This window comes from Cupressus sempervirens, chromosome 10 (assembly GCF_028749045.1).
Source record: "Cupressus sempervirens isolate cs-2001-9-10 chromosome 10, ASM2874904v1, whole genome shotgun sequence".
In the NCBI taxonomy this organism is placed as follows: Eukaryota; Viridiplantae; Streptophyta; class Pinopsida; order Cupressales; family Cupressaceae; genus Cupressus; species Cupressus sempervirens.
This window is the reverse complement of record NC_143127.1, coordinates 72,714,251-72,737,193: the sequence shown is the minus strand read 5'-3', so window position 1 is coordinate 72,737,193 and position 22,943 is coordinate 72,714,251. Positions and strand designations below refer to the sequence as shown.

The window sequence follows — 22,943 nt, the reverse complement described above, 5'->3', positions numbered from 1 at the left end:
TCCCCTTTAATACAAGGCAATACTGTATCTGCAGATTAAAATCGAATTCATTAAGTCCACACTTTAGTTCAGCAAGGACCTACGATAACCAGAATAGCTGCATCTTTGCTAGATTTAGCCCATCTAACAGATATTACTCTCCGATAATGCATAGAAAACTGCAAGCTGAGAATTCCAACATATGTCTTCATCCACTTTCCCCAATAACTTTTTGCTTGGAAAGGACGCGATAATCTGATTCAGCATACAACCTGTTCTCCATTTTCAATGCACACACACAAATCTCTGTCCAATTCATAAATGCTGAAAGATGGTACAAATACTACCAGCCGTAACATACATACGTAGAGGAGCTTTTGAAGCCGTTGGACCAAGGATAGTATGAAGGAATAAATGTATTTTCTCCCAAAGAAAATGCCAAGAATTAAGGAGTGCATGGAACATATGTGAATGAAGCCATTCAAGAAACTGCCATCACACACCTGAAGACAAAATGATGTTGGGATGCAAGATGAGTTTCCAGGGTAGGGGGACAAAGGGCCTCAATTTCAGGATGTGGCAGGGGATTGGGGGCACGAGGTGTGCTGTATACTATACATAATAGAACTTGAAATGCTAGTTATGAAAATCATCATCATCATCATCAATATCAATATTTGGTGATGTATGAACATTTGAAGAACCACAACCTTTTGCAGTAAAAGTGTGTTTTCTATATGACTCCTTAAATGCAATTTGTTGAGAGGTGGAGTCATCCAAGTCAATACTTTAGCTTCAAAAACCCGTCTTTGTAGCCATGTTGTTTGTGTAAAGGGAAGTTCAAGTTGTATGCATGTACATTAAGTTCCTTGCACTTTTTGAGATCGCAAATGTCGTGATTTATTGAGTGCATGAAGTATGTGCTCTAATTTCTCTCAGATAACGATACAATGATACATGAGGAATTTATAAAAATTTAAGACAAAGTAATGAGATTCATGAGTAAGTGGATTCTTTCCTAAGAAAAGAGGAAAGAATATAAGTAAGATCCCTTTCAGTATCTCTAAGCTTCTTGCTTACCTTGAGTTGATCCAAGTAATAGTGACAAGGGGGAACCTTCCCTTTAAGGTAGGAGAGACTTTGTCTCACACGCTGTGGTTGGTACTCTTGTTTTGCGACAAAAGTTATACAAACTGTTGGTTTCAAAATACCCACCCAACAATACGACAATTCATTAGAGGGGGATAGCTTGAAACACCTTTTCTCTCTACATTTGATATTTATTTAGTTGAAGGTTTTCTTAATGCACCTTTTATCTGCAAAATTTGATCATCTAAAACTAAAAGAAACATTTACATGACAGAGCAAAATAGGCTTCTGCTTCTACATTTAATTCTAATCACTTCTCTATCCCTGGATCAACAGTGAAGGGTACATGGTGACTTATTTTGATGAAGTGTGAAGAAAAATAACAAACACCTTTGCATTCTTGCTAGAAGCTCCTGACGACATCACCGTGAGAAATTCTTGAAGCATATTACCTTTTACAATTTTATTGAAATATTGATTACTTGTTGACTTTTAAAAGAATAATTGATTATAATTTAATATTTATTGAGATACTCAGACAGATGAAACTTTGTAGGTGACTGTGAAACACTTCAAGACTTCAATTTATCGTCTCTAAAAAGTAAAACAACTTTGGGTATATATTGTTAGATGTTACAAGTCACAACATACAAGGTGGTATCTTTTAGGTGTGGATGTTAAACTCTTGAGTATTACCTATAAGATGTCTTTTTTGAAAATGCAGATTAACATTAGATTCTGTTGACATGCATTCTTTTAAATACTTGAATTGGACAAGTTCATTTACTACCATACATGCAATGCAGGAACTACTGGAGGATTTGCGGATGCCATCTGATGCCGATCTAATGAAAATAGCAATTGCAGACCTCAATAATTCTTCACTTTCAGTAGACGATCGTTCTCGAGCTCTTTATGAGCTTCTAGAGCTTGTAGAACCTATTGACAATGCAAATGGTACAACACCTTTGTTCCACATTTTCGAATTTATCATTAACTCAATTATGTTCTTGTAAATTTTAGTTCTTCGTCAACTTTCTCCCATTTCACACTATGCTTAGCTATTGGTTAGAACAATATAAGATCCCTTGGAAAGCATATTTGAGTTCACTGATCAAATTTACTTTGGGAACGAGAATGATTTACTCTACAATTTGTATGGTGCTAATTATTCTTTAATCTTTTGGAAAGATTTTAACAATTTCTTTTGAAGTTATTGCAAATTAGGTTAGAGTATTTGACAAAGTCTTGATAAGCTTTGCATGCTTATTTCTAAAATTTTCATCAAGAGAATTTTATTCTAAATAACCTTTAGTTACCATTAGCTCCATATTCTATTTAAAATTCATTGAAGATGAACTTTAACTAGCTCCAAAATTATGTAGAATGGAGTAGTAAGTATTTTCCTGTGTATAAGTAGGTGACAATAAATTATCCCAAGTTGATGGTTTGGGTATGGATGTAGAAATGAATTAGCTCCATGCTCTATTTAACATTTTTTTAACATGAACTTAAAACTAGGTGCTAAATTGTGTAGAATAAAGTTGTCAGTCTTTGCCTTTGTGTAGGTATGGGGTAGTGATTTTTCTATTGTCTTGTGCCAACAAGGGAAAATACTTATGACCTTGATCCCAATGATAGAGTAAACAATCAAAGAACAAAGTAAGGTCCCTTGAAAACCTCAAGAGAGCTGTATTAGTAAACTGCAAGCAAAGGATCTAGATTTCTGTAGTACTTCCTAACACAGTTTCACGTTGATGGTGGCTAAGTATAATCAGTATCACGCTTTGAATTTCATACTCGAATCTTGATGAGGTGCCAAAGTCAACAACGTAAACTTAGCTGGAAGTTTTCAAACCATCTTAAGTCTGTCAAACACACATAAACATGTGTACATTGTAATTTTGTAAATAATTAACTGAAGTAGTGTTGCAGGAGCACCTAAGCAAGCACATGGACACATTAATGCTCAGGAGGGTCAAAGGGGATAGCAAGACATCACAAGGAGTCCATTGGCACATTTTGAAGCCAATAATGGCATATTATAATGATGTAAAAGATGTAAGGGGCAAATGTCCTATGGGTCTTGATAAGGACCCTAGGACCAAAATGAATGTAATAAGGAGTTAGTAAGGTACAAAGGGTTAAAATAGGTAAGTGGGGTCTTTGTTATGTTAAATAAAGCCAAGGAGGATCAAATCTCTAAGTTTGGTAAGTTAGAAGCTATAAAAGACCAATTAAATTAAAGTTTAAAATTCAAATTTTCAACAAACTAATGGCTAGTATATTTAGGAGGGAAAGTAGAATTCGGTGTTGTTAAGGAGTATAATCATGGAAGACCGACCAGTATTTGGTAGAAAAAGTTCTAATGTACCCATTAAAGCCTGCCAAAGGTCTGAGAAAAGGTGTGTGGAAGTTAAGGAAATCTTTTGTACAGGCTGTGACAAAACTTGAAATTAAAGACATTATTTCTGCAACAGTTTTTGTGCATTTGCATGATTAATTAGGCTTTCTATTCAAGTTATTCGTTTGGATGATAACAAGAGGAAGATAGCGTACCCCTGTAACCTCATGCACAAGTAAGACAACCATCATTGCATATTTTTCCAGTTTGTCGTTAACTGGTTAGAACGGTTTTGCATTTTCCACTAACAGTTTAAATAACCTACATGGAATTTGATCATTCCATGAATGTCTTATGTCTGATTCTCATGGAATGATCTAGGTTTAACATGTACTATAAAAGACTGAATCCTAATATGCAGAAGGAATGAACATTGAAGGTGATCACTGTGATAACAGCACTGACACCATTAGAAATTGGATGCCAGTGTATTGCAGTAAGAGATTGGCTGGAAGAAGGGTATGTTTTTTTGATTGAAATAGTTAAATCATGTCATTTTAATGGTGAATCAACTTTTGTTTGGTTGCAGTTGAGTTTGGAAGGAAGACATTGATCAGGCCCTAGTTTGTGAGGGATTTTTAGGAGCAATTTGGGGCTTTCATATTTGGATAGCCTATAGAACCAAATTGATTGCATACGCCGATTCATTAATAATCAATACAATGGCATTATGAGATCTTCAAATGGTTTTTGCCATGTCTCATGATTTATTTGCAAAATACATTCACATGGAAACAGAGGTAACAACATGACCTGATTGTTGGTCGGCCTGCACAGAATGAGCAGCATTTGATAATGCACGGAATGCCCAACTCCAAAAGGCTTTAACTACAAATGATCGATTATGTACTGCAGTATGAATACATTTGACTGCTACACCTATAGAGAGGTGTATCAAGTCACAGGAATATTGAGAACAGAAAAGAGATCAAAAAGAGGTAGTGACTCCCTTTGCTGTGGTATACTTTGCCAAGATGAGAAAATATTATATGTGCTCAAGAGCTACCACACAAAAGACTTAGCCTTCTCGGCTGCATGCTCAGTTACGAGCAACATTTGGAAGGGTGGCAAGAGTTACAAGATTCATTGCCATTGGTTCAATGGGGCAATTAAAATTTAAAAATAATATTAATATGGCCACCCACATACAAAATAATATAAGGCCGATGAGAAAACATTATAGAAACATGACTGCTCAAGTTGTAATACTATTAAGACCATAGCCGAGGTTGGAAAAATATTAAAACATATAATAGTATTAAAACATGAAAAATAGGGGCCGGTTGCATAAGATAATATTAAAACATAAAATAATATTACTGAAAGGTAGCTATTGTTCTCAATTTGATTTATGCTTGAGTAATTATTTTAATTATATAAGTTGGAATGGTTAGCTCATGGTTGTCCCTTAGTATACCCTGGCTTGCCTAGCCATTTTTCCTTGGTCATTGGGGTTTAAGACTCCTACCTATTCGCTCAATGGTAGGTGCTGCTCTTGTGCCCAATTCCTTTTTTGGCAATTCTTCCCCCCTTCGTTGCATTCCTACAAGGGAAATTTATCATGGTAATAACATATTTCTCATCATTTTAAGAAACCAAAATTATCATAGCATGTGATCATATTAGCCATCCACTTTAATATATCTTCATAATGATTGACCAATATTCCATTTTCCATGAAATCATTACGATAACCAACACTTCATTTTCCCATAACGAATAACTAAGTTTACCAATTACTGTCCTTGCATGAAGCCTCAACGGCTATAAAGGAACATTTAAAAATTGAACCAAAAATTGGGATGTAACAAGGCCTAAAAACAGTGACAGTTAGTGAAACTGATAGATTGGTCCAAAACAACTGGTATTGAGTTTTTTGATATGTTGAATATCCTAAAAAGGGTATTAGAATCCATAATTAGATTGGAGAGTTGTTTTGAAGTATCCTAAAAAGGGTATTAGAATCCATAATTAGATTGGAGAGTCATATGGAAAGTTTGGGAGAAAAACATTAAAAACACTCACTAGAGACATAATAGGAAATTGTGCCTAGTAGGACAGCAGATTGGATTTGCTTATAAGATAAGTGCTTGGAATTTGGAAAGTTGATTGTTTGGGTTAGATTGGATAAGTAAAAACTACTTCAACCCCTGTTAGCCATTAGAAAGGTTGGATTAACATTCTTGGTTATTTGAGCTATTAGCTGCCTAAGGGCATAGTTGGCATAATCGCCGAATAATCGGCGAGTTTCTACTAATCGCCGAGTTTTTGGGACTGGCGAGTTTTTCCCAAATTTAATCGCAAGAAAAAATCGCCGAGTTTTTGTGAAAAATCGCCAATTAATCGCCGAGTTTTTGCAAAAAATCGGCGAGTTTTTCAGAAAAACTCTTTTTAAATTTTTTTTTATTTTTTTAAATTTAAAAAAAAATAATTTTTTTTTTGTTAAAAACAAAAGGCAAAAAGCCTATATATATTATGTAAGATAGAGAGTTACAATATGTTAGTAGAGCTAGGAAGAGGAAAATGTGATTGTAATGATGTTTTTACTTTTAGTTTGACACAAATTATTTACTATTATGCTTCCCGCCATCAGCATTCAGCATGAGAATGTGATTTTGTACCCACTATGCATTTATATATATCTAAACTCCTGCTTCTTTCTTTTGTGTTCTCTATAATGAACTCATTAGATGCATCTTCTCATTGAAATTTGCAAAAAAATGTATTTTGAATTAAATTTTAGCGATTTTTTTAGGTTCCCGAGTTTTCCTGAGTTTTTTTTTTAAATGGCCGAGTTTTTCCCGATTAAACTTTTGGGGGGCTCGGCGAGTTTTTGGATTTGGCGAGTTTTCCAACTATGCCTAAGGGGACATTGTGGAATAACACAACCTTTTGAAGCATTTAGACAAATATTTGGCCCAGAAGCCTTAAAGCCTTGATTGCTCCTTATTAAGTAGAAAGTTTTGCAGTCAGCTATGGGTCAACAACCTGAACTTTACCCTACATGCATGCGTACATTGTAATTTTGCAAATAATTCACTGAAGTGAAAAGTCTTGCAGTCAGCTGCAGACCAGAGAATCCAAAGACTATCACAATATGAAGAAATTACAATAATGCATTCGAGTCTTTGAAGCCACAAGTGATTAGCATAGTGTTGATGTCAGTTTTGTACCACTACATAACATGTAGCAATTGAATACTTGATATGGAATATCAAACGCTCAATCCCTCTCTTGAAAAGTAAATACTCATAAAGACATGAGAAAAACTCCAATGTTCCTTACACCTGTGGATACTAATTCAGTTATATTAATGTGATTTTTTGGTAATCACATAGGTGGCCTTACATTGTTCATTCAAGGATAACTTGGACTTTTGGGTGTGTTGGTGATGGATCTAACTTTGTAAGATATATGAGTGCCAAATGATGTTGACGGCGATGATGATGGAGGTTGTGTCTGCCAATGATGCTTCTCCTTTCTAACTTTCTTCTTTAGAACTCCAACTACTAAATTACTTGCTGCTCTACTCCTACTCCTATGAATAAAAAGATTAGCAAATGGACAGGGATAAAATTTGATGAAAGCTAACCAATGGCTCTACCTCCATAGATGCAAGCGAAAATGATTAGATTACCACGCAAGGCTTCCTAACAAGCCGCTAGGATGCTAGTGGCCTAGTTATAGATCCCTATCAAACATCCACTAATATCACCATGCAACTATTCATCTACTCTCACTCTTAACAACTTTCTTGAAATGAAATCTACTTTAACAACTTCAAAGAATCTAACTTTAACTATTGGAAGTAGAAACCATGCAATGACACCAAATGTTCTTAATCACCATGCAAGTCACAACAATGATAAAGAGAAGCAATTTTGGTATTATCTTAGCAACAATTTTCTTCAACCATTTACAAATGAGAGTAAATGGTCTTATATAGAGGCCAAAATTACAACCAACGGTAGAGATTAAGAGGCAAAATCAACGATCCAGATTGGATCCCAGAAACCCTAATTAGGGTTGCCATTCCGTTGGCCAATGAGAAGATGCCACATCATCAATGGACCAATAAAAAAAGGAAAAGTGGCAACCAATGAGAAGACACCAAAATGGTAGCCAATCAGAATCAGACACCTATCCTACCCAAGAAGGAGAATTTGCCACTTGGGCTTTACATCAAATGATCTTCTATTATAATTCTACCCTTTTCTTTCATCTTTTTAGCCAAAGCAATGAACTTGGCTAGCTCGTCGTTGACTTCCTTCATTGGAAGGCAAAGTGTATGCTTCATCTTGAGCTTAGCTGAATTCATCATGTTGCTTGCTGCTTGCAGTGTCTTGTCATGATCCTTCTCATATTCTTTCGCATATCCGATAAAGGCATTGAGGGAGGCTAGGGTGACCAAATGTTTCTTTTTGATGGAAACCTTTCCCAACTCATCCAATCTCGATCCAAACTCTGTCTCATTGATGTCCTCCTCTTTGATATCTTCGAAATTAAGTACATCCCTAACATTGCTCTTCATGGTTGAAATGGAAGTGTCACCGCTTGGGTTGTGTTGTGCAATCTCATTCTGTATTTCTTCAAATATCCTCAATTTGATAGTCAAGGCAACAAACCAAGACTCCATCGTACTCATTCCTCCTTCATCTACCAACTTGGTTTTCTCCAAATAGCTCTCCGGTGGCTTGATAAATGCCTGTAGCTTGGGAATGGCTAAATCCTTGATTGGAAGGAAATCCTTCCACTCCCCTTCAAATGTTTTGAATTTGTCTCTAATAGCCACCAATGACCTGAGCGTCGAGATAAAGGAAGGCAAGAAATTTCGCCCATCTTGGATTGTATCGTGAATCCAATCTTTGACTTCGTGTAACTGAGCCGATATCTCTTCTGTGTTGCTACTGCTGGCTTGAGGAAGGGCTGCCTAGTGCAACTGTTGGATAGGCTGACAATCTCTCCAGTACTTGTTTTCGGCCTCCAACTTTACAATCCTTTCTCTAGTTGAAACCATGCCTTCCTGGATCTCCTCACATTCCATGTCATCCGTGATTCTTCCCAAGTTATACTCTACTATCTCATACTCTTGAGCTACAATCTCATCCAATGCCTTTCTAACCGTTGGCATAGCAATTTGAACTTTTCGGTGATCCTCATCATCACTCTTGATTATCTTTGCCACCGTTTTTGCAATTTGTTTCTGTTTCTTGCTATCACCCTTTTCCACTAACCCTTGGATATCTTTAACTGTTTAGGTAGTCACCTCGCCTCTTGGCATAAGCATTTACCTTAACCATAGTGGTGCAGTGCATCTCCCCAAATCTGGATTTGGTTTGACTAGCAAAGCATCACCAATGGCCTGGGGTGCCTGGCTAATTTCTTCAATATCAATTGGCGTATCCTCTTCTTCACTAGTGACTGTCATATCATCTCCATGTTGGTTCTCTGAGAGAGGAGAATACTCAGTACTATTACTGTAATTGCTTGATTCCGAATCAGAGCTCACCTCTATCGCGACCCCTTGTCCACTTGTATTATCCTCTTGGCCTCTAGCCTCATTTATGCTCTCCCTCCCTTGACAGTGCTGCATTCTGTTTCTATGCTGGAGGCTCCTGATGTTCTTTACTTTTCTGAACCTCCAGATTTCTCTTCTTGTTCTTAACTACTCTTTGTTGCTGGCTACTGCCCTCACCTTTCCGTCCGACTGACTCCGTTGGGCCTTCTTCCTCTGGTTTCATCTTCTCATAAGTGAGGCGTACCTTCAAACTTTGTAATTGCCTTAACTTCTCATTGTACCATGACTCGGTGTAGATCAACTATCCTTGTAATTGCCTCTAAAGAAGGATCTTGATGATCATCCCAATCTACTGGACTCAACTCTATTCCATCCACTGTATCATAATCTTCTCTTAGCACATTTTCATCATCTTCCAGTTGATTAGGAATATTAAGGCTTCTTCATCTGATTGCCCTCATCATGCTCACTGACAATCTTGAGAAAACTAGCTTTGTCCTAGAAATCTTCTATAGTAGGAATATGTTGGAATGCGTTTTTGTGAGATGCCTTGATAAGACCATTAGGATCGAATCCTTGTCTTGCTCTATACCATCCTAGATGATACCATTCTAACTCTTTCTTCGTAGCTGCAAAGGCGACAGGATTGGGGCAAGTATCATTGCCTATTCCAAATGAGAAGGTGATCCCTATCTCACCTTTAAGTTTCATCATTTTGTCATAATGCTCAAGTTGCCTAGCCAACTCCATCAAAACTACCTTTTCGGGTGGGTAACTCGGAAGTCTCTTGTGACAAACTGTACTTCCTGGCACTCTAATGTATGTAAATTGCAGAAATTGGATGAACCAACTCCCATACTTCTTAACTTTTTCTTTCGCTTCTGATGAGAGCCTCCTAGCAGGTGGCCCTTGTAATATGCTTACCGTCTTCATGGCAAAGGCGTCATAAACTATTTTATAATCGTTGGTGTTGTGCAAATGAAGCTGTGGATAGCACTCATGCACCAAACATTGCCTCGGTCCATTACCAGTTACTCCTAAGGCCTTAAGTCTAGGATTTTCATATAGTCTTGCAATCAGATAGAAAAGATAGGATCCTATATAGAATTGCTTTTGATTTTGCACTGCCCTAAGTTGCATCTCTAAATTTTCACTTATAATCCTAGCCTAATCAAATTTTCTCTTTCCATTTTCAATTTCATCAATAAAGTAGTACATCCAATTTTCAAATTGCATACCTTGAGCCATGCTCATGATTCAACTAAGAAGCACAATGAGATTGCCGTACTCTGATTTGAAATCTGACTTGGTGAGCTTTGATGACTTGGTAACTCCCTTCTTGCCTTCATGCAACCAATTTTGCTTTAGATGAATGAAGTAAGCCTCCTGATTATCTTGAAATAACTTAACCGCCAGATCCATCATTACCACTGTCATGCTTTTATACTGGGGAATATTAAATGCTTCTTCGACCACTTGTCTATCGATGTTGGCTAACACTCTCTTCCCTTCATAAAAAATGATGGACTTAGTAACAATATCAAATCGGGATGCACACTCCATTACCAATTCTGGACAAGGCAAGGTAGGAGGAAAAGCTGCTGTGTGTACAATTCTGCTCTTGTAGATCTTTTTTGCCATGGGGGATTGCCCTTCCTTCAATCTATCCTTTAACTATACCATGTTCACTGTACCAATATTGGTATCACTTATTCACCTCACTTTCGAGAAGAAAGTGGTTTTATGCATCAGGTCTTCCTTGTCTTTTTTGGGATTCGTTCCCTTTGGGTTCTTGCTTGTACTAACATCTACCATCCTAAACAGTTATTTTTGCCCCTTCGTTCTAGATGATATGGACTACACTTATTGATCTCCAACTTTCTTTCTATCAATAGAATCTAGCTTATTTCTGCCTCTCCAAGTCTTATCCCTACATTTATCAATCTCCAAACTTCAACCTAGGGGTGAGACTACCATTTATTTTTGCCTCTTCATTACCTTAGGATGGACTACACTTATATCTCCCAACTTCAATCCTAGCGTGGTCTAACTTATTTCTATCTCTCCAAGTGTCCTATCATGAAATCTACATTTATATCTCCCAACTTTAGCCTATCAATGGAATGATGGAGTGGTGGATGATGAGTGCAAGAAGAAAATGAGGGAAATGAACCAAATAAGAACAAAGAATAGAATCCGCCTTTAAAGCCAATCTTCACCTCTAAAAATGAATAGAATTTTACCTTGAATCTGCTTTTACCAATAACTAGGCCCTCTTCAAATTTGGATAAGATTTTAGAAATTTCAACCTTCCTTGCAAATAATGATGCCTTAGCAAAAATCAGAATTTTGATTTCAATGAAATTGCCCACACATGCCAAAAAAAATCAAACCTCGAATCATATAGCCTCTTCACCAAATAAAATCGCCCAATTATGAAATTCGCTGCCAAGAAATGGAAAAATCTGCCTTAACAAAATCGCCCTAGCTGGGAAATAATTAGAATTGCTCCAAAAATCACCCTAGGGTAGAAATTCGCCCGAGCAAGGAGAAGAAAATGCCGCCAAAAAATAAGAAAATCTGCTCCAAGAAGAAATTGCCCAAGTCTGAAATTTGCCCCTAGAAGAAAATCGCACATCCAAGGAGGAGGTAAAATGAATGAGAAAATAAGAGGAGAGGAAGCCCCTCTTATACCAAACCTTTTGCCTCTCCAAGTGGGCCAACCTGCCTCAAGGGAAAATAAAATAAAATAAACTCCTTAATTAATGGTCCAAATTTAAATGCAATATTAAAATTACTCAGCCCATGGTGAAATTAGCTCATTTAATTGCCATTTTTGATCAAAAATTGCAAAATAAAAACAAGGTAAGCCTAGGAGATGTCAAAATTTTCATTTAACAACGTTTTGGTAATTAATATATCACTAAAATCAAATCTAGCAAGCCAAAATTGATTTTCAACTCCAAATTACCAATTTCCTTTAATATTTTAAAATCTTCTAGGCAAAATTTCAACTCAATTAATGCAATTTTGCAATTTAATTCAATTTTAATTTTGCAATGCAATTTCATTTTTTTAAACAAAATAAATCCTTTTCCTAACAGTCAAAATTCAAACTCCAATTTCAGTTACACTATCAAAACATTTCTTTTTCACCAAAAAATTCAAGATTTTCCATAACAACTAAATCTAAAAATTTCATTTAGAAAATGCTCAAGTTTATACAATTATTTCAAAATTTCAAAATCCATCAAAGTCCAAACTTTGCAAATTTATCGAAAAAAATGTTGTTTTTAAAACTTGTTTTGTCTAAGGATAAAATTACATGTTCTAGAAAATCAAGTTTCGCATCGGGTGAAAAATAAACCAAATCAAATCCCTTCTGGTCCGAAGATGTCCAAGGTGTAAAATTTTCAAATCGAAAACCTCTGGAACACTCCAAAAAATTTTCTAAGGCAATCGAAAAAGGGGGTCCCCAAAAATTTTGGGGCGATGGTGTGGAAACCTCACAACACATAGTTTCACAGTTATAAGATAGAAACATAAAGATAAATGCTTGATTCAAAGTTACAAGAGTTGTAGGAATCCACTGTTTGTGGCAATTAAGGAGATTTCCAAATGCTTGATTCAAAGTAGGAAGAGCTTTGGGAATCTTGTAGACTCTGATTAGGCAGAGGATAGTAAGGATATTTCCAACAACAATAGTGGAAATACTTTGCACCATTCTAGCAACAAAGTCAACTTTAATGGTCATATTCACTATTGGGATCAGCAACCTCCTAACATAATCCAGGATGCGCATACACTTCCACAGTGAAAGATTAAGCTTCAATTGACTGTTTTTCCTCAAAGATAGATCTAAAAGTCTTAACTCCACATTCTCATTATTGTTGATTTTTTAAAACCTTGGCTCCCACAATAAATCCCTAATGGCTACAAGTTAGTGGTAGTCTATCAACTTGGCATTTTGCTATGATTGGTGGTCTTCCATTGTCTTGTGTGAAGAATGAAAATCAAAGAGAAACTAACTTACTCACCACCATACTATTTCCAAACCAGCTTATTGAAGCGGAAGCTAGGTGCGAAAAGCTAATCTATTTAAGAAGACTAGAGAACATAGAGTTGCATCATTGGCCAAACTTGGCTGTAGAGAAGAAATTAGAGAGAAGAAAGGGGAGAAATTAGACAGAAGAAAGCGCACATTGATGAAGCAAAAGAACAAATGTTGAATAAGTGGGGTATAAGAATCAGAGAGTGCCCGAGCATCAATGGGGAGATAAAAGAAGTACGTTCAAGGCAAATTCAAGGAAAGCATGTGGACAGGGCATATTGGGAGGGAAAAGGAGTACTAAATCAAACATTTTAATTCCTATTTTCGAAACTGGAGGAGGAACAGATGATTTGGGGATTGATTAATTCCCATTTTCAGCCACTGTCAATAACAATGGATCCTTGGCGGAATTGTTCTCTTCTGCTTCATTTCTGTACTGGGGTTTGGGATTAGGATTCATCTGAGAGGATCCACTTTCAATAAAGGCTGGATGAGATGATAACATGGGGAGAAGGATGCAAGAGGAGGCTTGCAAGTTTATGTCATTTGTGAGCTCCACAGGAGAGAAAGCTGAGATTTTTTGGAGAGGAATCACATAGGGGACTTGCATGTTTTTCTGAGAATGACCATTTGTAGACCTCAAAGAGGGAGAGGGTGAAGGCAAGACATATTTGTTGGGCATCTCAAGGGGGGCGGTGGGGGGGCCTTTGAGGAGGCAGAAATATGGGGGTTTATTGTCTGAGACACCACCATTTTCTGCCCCAGATTATTGTTACCTACCATGATCAGAGAAAACACTCTGATTAGGATGTGAATGCCAGGGGATTGGAGAAGGAATGGCAGGGGGGTCAATTTTGCAATTGATGATCGGATGAGCTTCTCAATCTTCCAGGTGAACCAAATGTTTCTCACTCATCTTCTAGGTGAATCGAATTGTTCAAATTGTTCCAGCCATATTCCAAAATCCATCTTCCAAATTTAAAACTTTGTGAGTTTGAGATTCCCAACATTCTATAATTCCACAAAACAAACAGGCTCTAAGGAATTACAAAAAAACATTCTCTATAAATGCTAATGCCTATCAAATTTTCTTTAGGATGATTAGAAACCATGATTTTAGGTGCTAGGGTTTTAGAAGAGTTTAGAAAATGGCACAAAAGAAGGGTTTTGATGGATTGTGTGTTACTGAGGTCCCATTGTGCAATTTTGGAGGTCTCAATTGTAAAGACATTTTGGGTTTTTAAACTTCAGACATCAATCAAAACTTCATAGGATTTGAAGTTTGAGAAATACCTTCTTGCCACATGGCCCCACTTTGCCTCTTTCTAACATCATCTTGTTTTTGAAAGCTTTCTACTTGAGCTTGCACCTTATTGGGTGGATATTTTGCAAACGACAATTTTGGGTAAAAATCTAGTCACAAAATAGGATGACCAGCCATAGCGTGTGAGACAGAGTCTCTCCTACCTTAAAGGGAAGGCTCCCCCTTCTCACCGTTCCTTGGATCAACTCAAGGTAAGTAAGAAGTCGAGAGATTTCGTAAACAGGGTGTTACTGATATCCTTTCTTCTTAACTTTTAAGAAAGGATCCACTTACTCGTATAGTGAATAATGGGCAAGGTAAATCTCTAACTACACTCCTATCAAGATCTGGAAATAGTGATACTGATAAACTTTCACTAACTCAAAGGCTAGCCAAAATGTACCAATTTGGCTCTAAGTTCGGTCGTACTTCTATATGGTAACAGGTTCGCAATTAGGGCACAAATACTCCAAAAGTAAGAACAATCTAACTATTTTACGAATTAAGATGAAAATACAAGCCACAGACAAAGCTTCTAGCTATGTATTTTCACAATTGTTCCTAGTCAAAGCTGAGGCTTCAATTGTTTCTTAACTCTTTTCAATTCAATTCACTAGAACAATTACCAATAACACAAGACGATATGAATCAAAGACAACTTGGATGAATCATAGACAAAGCTTAAAATTCACATAAATAACAATCTCACTTAATCAAAGTTAAGTCTCAAATGCTCCTTTGTATTCACTTTCTCTCAAAATAGTGCTTACACAAACAAAGTTATGCTGGCACAATTTCTTCAGAGTTTTTTTGCATAAAGATAATGATAATTTTACAATGAGGGGGCATTCTTTTATATAGGCAAAGAAGTTGAGAAAAAGGTGGAGGAAAAAGTGGGAGCAACTCAACTAACTTTGACCAAGTCTAACTACAGAAACTACAGGGTTACATGTAACTGCACATGCAACTCACATTACATCTTTTGCATACATGCAATTCGCATTACATGCAATTACACTTTTTCATGTAATGCATTCTAAACAACTATGAAATAGAAACTATACAACAATCTTAAAGATTGCTTCTTAAGACTTCGAATTTCACAACGATGTCGCGCACTGTGGAAAGATCAACAATCTCCATAGTCTTTGATATGGCTTCAATTCTCATTGCATTTTCATATGCTGATTGCACAACTTTGGAATTTGCTGTTGTATTACCTAACAAATGTTTTGTCAAGGATTTGTACAAAACAAACTTGTTCATTGTGTGCAAACCAAAATCTTTGGAATCTACATCAACATTGATCCTAATTGTATATTCTGAATTCACTCTCTCTGCTGCCAAAAGATTACCAAGATTATTAGTAACACAACATCCCAATTGCTCCAAATCACAAGGCTTGTTTCAACTGCTTGACAATCTTCAAGGGCCATTTGCAATTTTGTGATCAACTTTCTTAAGTTCTTTTCCTTGTAACCAATAAGTCCTTGAAATTTGAAAAACATTTCACATGACAGCAGAACGTCACATGAGACCATAGCATCCAGATCAAACTTTATCATTTCATCCCAATCTTCAAGGATTTCTTTCAGGTTATCTGCTTCTTGAGTCAAAGAAAAAATTAAGCTTAGTTCCATTTTGTTCATCTCTTTCACACGCCTTAGAACTGCAAGTGTCTCTGTGATAGCTCAAACTCCTTCAGCAATGATTTCTTGTATCCAAGACTTAGCAGCTTCAGTTAGCCTTCTCTTTTTAGATGTTTGTGATGTAACAATAACATTCTGAGAAGATTGATTCGAGATGACCTCATTCAAACAAGATATCTCTTGTTTCAACTGATTCTTCTTTTCCCAAAGCTCATGATTGCTTTTTGAAACATTTGTAAATGCATCTTGAGCATCTTGTAAACAACTCAAACGAGATTGCTTTCCAACTTCAACCTTAGTAAACTTGTAGTCAGAACGGGTAAGCTCTTTAACAAGTTTATCTACTAAGGGCTCAACAACCTCAACATATTTGGTTTTGTCGGAATCAACCAAAATTTTGGAAACAATCTTATCTTTCAAAGATTTAGATTTAGTCTTCTTCGCAGGAAGATTGTTAGGAGGAACAACCACCTTCCTTCTCTTTGTTGTTATCCTACTCAACCATGCAGGCAGGCTAAAACTTTCATCTGTAAAAGTAGGCACAGTAAAGACCATTGACATTGATCCAGATTGTATATCTGTAGTGACTGAGCATGATTCAGTTTGGACCACTGAAGGCATAGGAACATGTTGAGAAGACTCTGTCTTGAAGACTTCAAATCCTGTCAAAGATGTATCAAGTTGGGAAACTTGACTACTGGTAAGGGTAGGAAAATTTTCAAACACATTTGCTAAGTGTTCATATTGTTCATGTGTAGGAACACGAGGAGCAGCTCATGCAAAAATGGCTCTTCATGTAGAGAAGATGTGCAGGCTTGCGTAGGCTTTGGAGATGTGATCCTAATTTCTCCTTCTTCATCTGAATCTTCTTTCTTGGATTTTGTTTCCAATTCTTCTTCTGATTCTGTCGCTGATTCTTGAATTGGTTCAGAAACTTGAGATGATTTAGTTCTTTTTCCACCCTTTAATTTGAATTTGAGGGTATTCTTGGCATTTGAAGATGAGGCACCATCTTTCCCTGTAATTTCCAATTGTGATTTTCTACCAGAAGGACCAAAACTTCCACAATCCAGGCCCATCTTAGGATTTACTCTTTTAAGGTTTTTACTTTTCAACCATTTATTAGTGGTTACTAGGATAGATTGAAACCTGTCCACAATAGATGTACTTTCCTTTTGTTGCCATTGAATAGGAAAAGGGCACTTCTTATCAAAACCGGCTTGATGGAATTCTGAATCAAAGATGTCGCCATCATCTTCAACTTGGAAATCTGGAGAGATTTCCAACATATTAAGATCGATTATTTGTTGCAAGGTTAACATGCAATAATCCATCTTCATAATATCAAGTTTTGTTCTCATGTCAATCCAAATATCTTCAATACGATGAACATGAGTGTAGGCCCTTTTTATTTGAGAATTCATCTCTTGATAATCAAAATCAAATCTAGCTTTGAACTTCTTCAATGTAATCAATTGCGACTTTGCTTCCATATTCTTTGCTTTAGGCACAAAAGCAATTGAATAGTTGCTAATAGATAAAGGCCTAGTTGAGGTAATGCCAAATTCGGGTCTATGTGAAGAATGCTGATCACTCTGCATGTCCATGAGTTGTCTTGCTAACTCCATTAGAATGATTCAATCTGTAGCATACCTAGGTAGGGTATATGACTCTCCCTTAAAATATCCAACTCTCAAGAATGTGAAAGTGGGAAATGGAGAAAAATGCAATCGTATTGGTTTCCCTTTTCCCATGCTGCATCAGATACTCTTTTGATAGACAACTGTTTGTTGAACAAACACTTGTAATGTCCAAAGAAGGCATCTTGGACTCTTCTGTAATGGAATTTACTATTTGCCAAAGTGATTTGGTCATAGTATTCCCAAATAGGTACTTGGAGACGATCTCCTTTGGTAATAGACCCGAAAATGATCCCATGGCAGCAGCAGTGTAAACTAGATAAGAATTCATGTAAAAAGATACTGATGTTCCTATATTGCATATTTGCTGGCAGAGTGCAGTACTGATAAGCTCTCCCCAAAAGATGTGTTTTCTTTGTTCTCTATAATTTGAAACATAAATTTGTACATCCATGGCTCAAGATCGGAAGAATCTTTAAGACCACAGATCCTGCTGAGAGGGATGATGAGATCCTTGTATTCCTGTTTAAAATTTGACCGATGAAGAGTCTTTGGCCACCTGAAAAAATTGCTTCTTTTGTTGTCTAACCAGTAAAGGTTGACATACTTTTGATAATTGCTCTTTTGCTCATTCCAACAAGCCAATGACGATTCTTTGGTCAAATCAGCACATTATGATTTGTGAGGAACTTTGAAGATTTGCTCAATAACTTCAGGATCAAGGCTAATGATAACCTTGCCATCAGTAACTTCGATAGTCCTTGTTTTAGGAGTGAACTGTCGAGCGCATCTATAAGCAAAATCAGGTTCTATAGCCGCTATGGGAAACGTAGAAACCAAATAGATGTTGCTTCTTCTAATACGTTTCATTTTATGAGTAGCTGGAGCTTCAATCCTTTGTAGAAAATCAGCCACGTCTACATGACCAATCTTCGTGTCCAACATGTTGTCCAAGACAGATGTAACTGAAGAAGGAGATGCATGAGCCAATTCCTTATCATATTGACATTTCATTTTGCCCTTGGATTTGGATGGCGAGGACATATCTTGTGCTGCAACACAAAAATCTCAAAACATAAATACATCATTAGAAGGAATCTCCATGCAAGTGAATTCCGGAGCAGCATTGAAGATTCGAAAAAGGAGTGACTTTCAAAGAGAAGGCATATGTATATGCAATGGAATGGAAAGTGAAATGAAATGAACGGAATATGGAATGAAATGATATGAAAGTGAAACGCATGGGAATGCATGCAAAGTGAAAGTTGCTGATTTCAAAAGTGACTTAATGTTTTCAAAGCTTTATTGTATGAAACATGCGTATATGTAAATGCAACATGTAACGGAAGGTGGAAGATGAAATGAGATGCAAGTGCGAATGAAAGACACAATTTAGGTGTATATGCGGATGAAGGATAGCATGTAATGAGGTGGAAACATGTACTTATTCATGTAAGCGTGAATGCGTATGAGAAGATGGAAAATGAAAAATGGAGGTAAGATAATGAGTTATATAGTCACTTTTGGAGGAAAGAAGTCAATGTACACGGAAAGCGAAATTGACATCTTTTTGTCTTTTCAAAATATGACTTTTGATCAAAATCGGACTTTTTGGATGCAATTAAACATAAGACATTTCGTGTAATCATGTCGTGCGAATGGAAGCGAAAAGTGAGATGGATGAAAATGGAAACGGAAAATGAGATTACATGCATGTACGGATGGTGAATGAGATGAAAAAGCATTTGTCGGATGAGATGTGAGATGGAATGACATGGCAATGGAAAGTGAAAGATGACAATGCTTTCACATGTAATGAAGGAAAAACTTGCAACTTTTCCAAATGGAGAAAAACCGGCAAACAAGCACACAAAACCAAAACAAAAGAAAAAATACCTTTGGAAACAACTCAAAACATGCCAAGATGAAATGCACTCCAAAGTTTAAATTCGAATTTGGAACTTGGGAAAGAATCAAAAACATGAAAATGAAAGAAAACTTCATAGTTAAAGGAAAAATGCACATTCTAAGGAAAAGATTTTTACAAATGGCAACCATTCAATGATTTCATGCATAAAATCAGCAAAGATAAGCATGAATTAAATTGCAAGAAGGAAGAAGTCCACTTACATGAAGAATAAGTGCCAAAAATGAAGGAAAAAGATGCTCTTTGTTTGAAATCTTCTTCAAAAATGGTGAGAACTTTTCCAATCTTGAAACTTCGAATGATGAAGGGCAGCAAACAAGAAGATTAATTTACAAGATGCCAAAACGTGTCCTAAATCCTCTCCCTTTTCCAATGTTTTGAAAATTTCAAGTTCTTGAGACTTTTTTTGCAAAAACATGTTTCTTCAAGACTTCCAAGCAAATTGATTTGGTGTTTAAACACCAAAATATTGATCACAATACAATGTAAACAACTAATAAGGCTAAAAAGACTTGTCTCCAAGCTAAAACGTTTTCAAAATTTGAAGATTTGTGGAGTTTTTTGCAAAAACGTGCCCTAGCTTGAGAGATCCAAAAACATTTTTTGGCTCATTAAACTCATTTTTTATGGAGGCAAAATGATCACCAATCCAAAACGCTTTGAATGCAAGAGATTTCATTCAAATCCATGGAGAAAATCTTGATTTATAGCCAAAATCGGATTCTTTGGGAGCAAGAACACATTTTCTTCTCAAAATAGGATATTTTCATGACCATTACATATTTTAAAACATGTATTCATGTAAAATCAGACCTTTTGAGGTCTATTGCATGTTTTAAAATATGTCTTAATGCAAAATCACACTTTTTGGAGTGCATTGCATGTTTTAAAATGTGTTGATAGGCAAAATTGGACCTTTTGAGGCCACTTACATGTTTTAAAACATGTCTCACCTTTTTGATGCATAAGCACAAAAATTCTACTTTTCGTGTCATTGCATAAAAAAAGTCCACTTTCACGAGTATCCTCAAAGTGAGTTTTTATATGCAATAACATGAAAACTTTCCACTTTTCATAGATGTTTACATGCATTTGCACATAAAAAGTCCACTTTGAGACTTTTAAGTTATGTATTTCACTTAAATTTATAAAAATGTCATCAATATGGGTCAAAAATAACATTTATGCATCATATTATTCAATATAATACATAAACATTATGTTAAAGTGACATTTATATAAGTATTTGATTTTAAAATAAAAAATTTAAAATGTAACTATATAGTTCTATAGTCATTTTAAGTGAGAAATTAAAAAGTAACTCAATTTAAAATTATAACATAAAGTGCACTATAGTCACTTTAAATTATAAGTTAAAAGATAATAACTTAAAAACATAACAAAAAGTGAGTAAAATGTTATATTTTTGAAAAAGTGAATGTCAAAATGAAAATATAACATCATTTTTTTAATTCGTGCTATTGCACCTAAAATGTCCACTTTTGAGGCACTAAAATGACCATATCTCTTGATTGACAACTCCGATTGACCTCTAGGTTAGACTGAATCAAAGGGGAAAATGAAAGGCATGACATGAGCAAATCCAAAGGACTAAAAATAAGCAAACGCAAACTCAAAAACAAAGAACAAACTTATGAAGGCTTCAAAAATCAAGCAAAGGCTCGACAGAAAGCAAACTGAAAAAGACTTGACGAAGGCTTTCAGTAAAACAATTTGATACTTGAATTGAAATGGATCAATCAATCAACATTAAGCAATTGAAAATCAAATTCAAGCTTAGACAAATGCGAAACTAGTTTGAAAAAGTTTCGTGCTGTTATCAACATTTTGTGGTGACAAAATGCAGGACAACACACCTCTCACACAACTTTAGGCGAGGACGTGTGTGCACAAAGAAACATATTGGCCAAGCATATGGCAATGTGGATCATCCAGTGATTAATGTCTCTTCCATTATGTTTGGCTTTGCAATAATTACAGACCACCTCCTCTATTCCTATCACCAGGAATGTCATGCTTACAACTTGGGTCTTTTTATTGTGGTTCACACTAGGGCAGTTTGCGATTATCATAAATATAGATGGGGAAAAAAAGCTGAAGTTAGGAAGTATTTTAGAAAATCCAAAAAAGGAAAACTGAATATTAAAAAAAGAGGGAAGAAACTGAAAGGTGGATATTTGAGATTAAAGATAAAGAGATAATTAAATGGAACTAGAAAAGGAGGGAAAACTTAAGAGGATGATAAGAGATTTTATTCTCATCTCCATGTTTGCCACTTCTGTTCTCTTGTTCTGTGAATCTGTTCTTGAATAAGAGAAATAAAAAATAAAAAAGATGTATGGAGAGTCAATTAGAAAGGAGAAAGAGGAAAAAGAAGGAAAAGAAATAGCAAGTGTAACATTTCCTGCCAAATCTCCATTGTGGTGCTTGCAGATCCTTTTGAAGAAATTTAAAATCTTTCATATTTGCTGCTTGATGCTGATTTTACTTTTTAGTGAGTGTTTTTTGTTTAGTGAATCTTGAAATTGGGAGTCACACATCTGTGTGGAATTAGTAACAAGAACAGATTCACAAGTTTGGTGAATAAGTGGGTAGGCTTCATTTTGATCTGCTTGGATACCAACTCTTATGTGAGGGATTTGCTGAATACTTGGTGAGTGCAGTAAAATGTTCCAAACAGGCCTTCATTGCATGTTCCAGGCATTGTGGCACACATACAGCCAATGAAGATGATCGTTTACAAGTATAAGCTGTCTAAATTGTCTTCAGCATTGCAAACCCTACAATATTTGAATCCTATACATTTCTGGCCATACCACATATTTTGAAAGGATCCCCAATATCTTGTGTTGTTGGATTAGAATTTGTCATGGCAAATCTTTAAGCATTGGCCTTACTGTCCATTTTTCTCTATGACCTCCCTTGTTTTCAAATATATGTGATACTGAGATAATATTTTTCCTTTGGAAGGTTCCAAATGTTCCAAGCAATCAGAGGAAACTCTCTCAATCTCCACATATGTTTGCCATGTAGAAGTTTTCTCAGAACATCTCTTGTCTATTGCAGCCTGTTTGAGAGGAGAACAGACAACATATTTGTTAATCCAAACTATCCTCTCTAAAACAACAGGAATGCAAACTTTTTTATGGTCTGAAAATAGTTGCGAGCACAATTCTTTTTTGATCAATTGTCAGTGATGTCATTGACCATGTGTAACTTTATGTCATATTGTTTTTGATCTTATTCTTCAAGATAAATGATATGAATAATCTTGGAACAAGAAAATCTCGAGGCATATTGTTCTGTTAGACTATAAATTGTGTTTGTCCTCCTCTCCTGTTGATGGCTTTTGGATATTTGTG

The 22,943-nt window shown here is 36.0% G+C and overlaps 1 protein-coding gene across 1 annotated transcript in view; it reads left to right on the top strand.

Moving 5' to 3' along the window:
- LOC149532637 (uncharacterized) overlaps positions 1-22,943 on the top strand; it is a 68,403-nt gene that overhangs the window by 21,316 nt on the left and 24,144 nt on the right. The window contains exon 3 of the mRNA XM_089805045.1: positions 1,875-2,025. Coding sequence (XP_089661171.1) covers positions 1,875-2,025 — 151 coding nt within the window. The remainder of the gene's footprint in view (positions 1-1,874; positions 2,026-22,943) is intronic.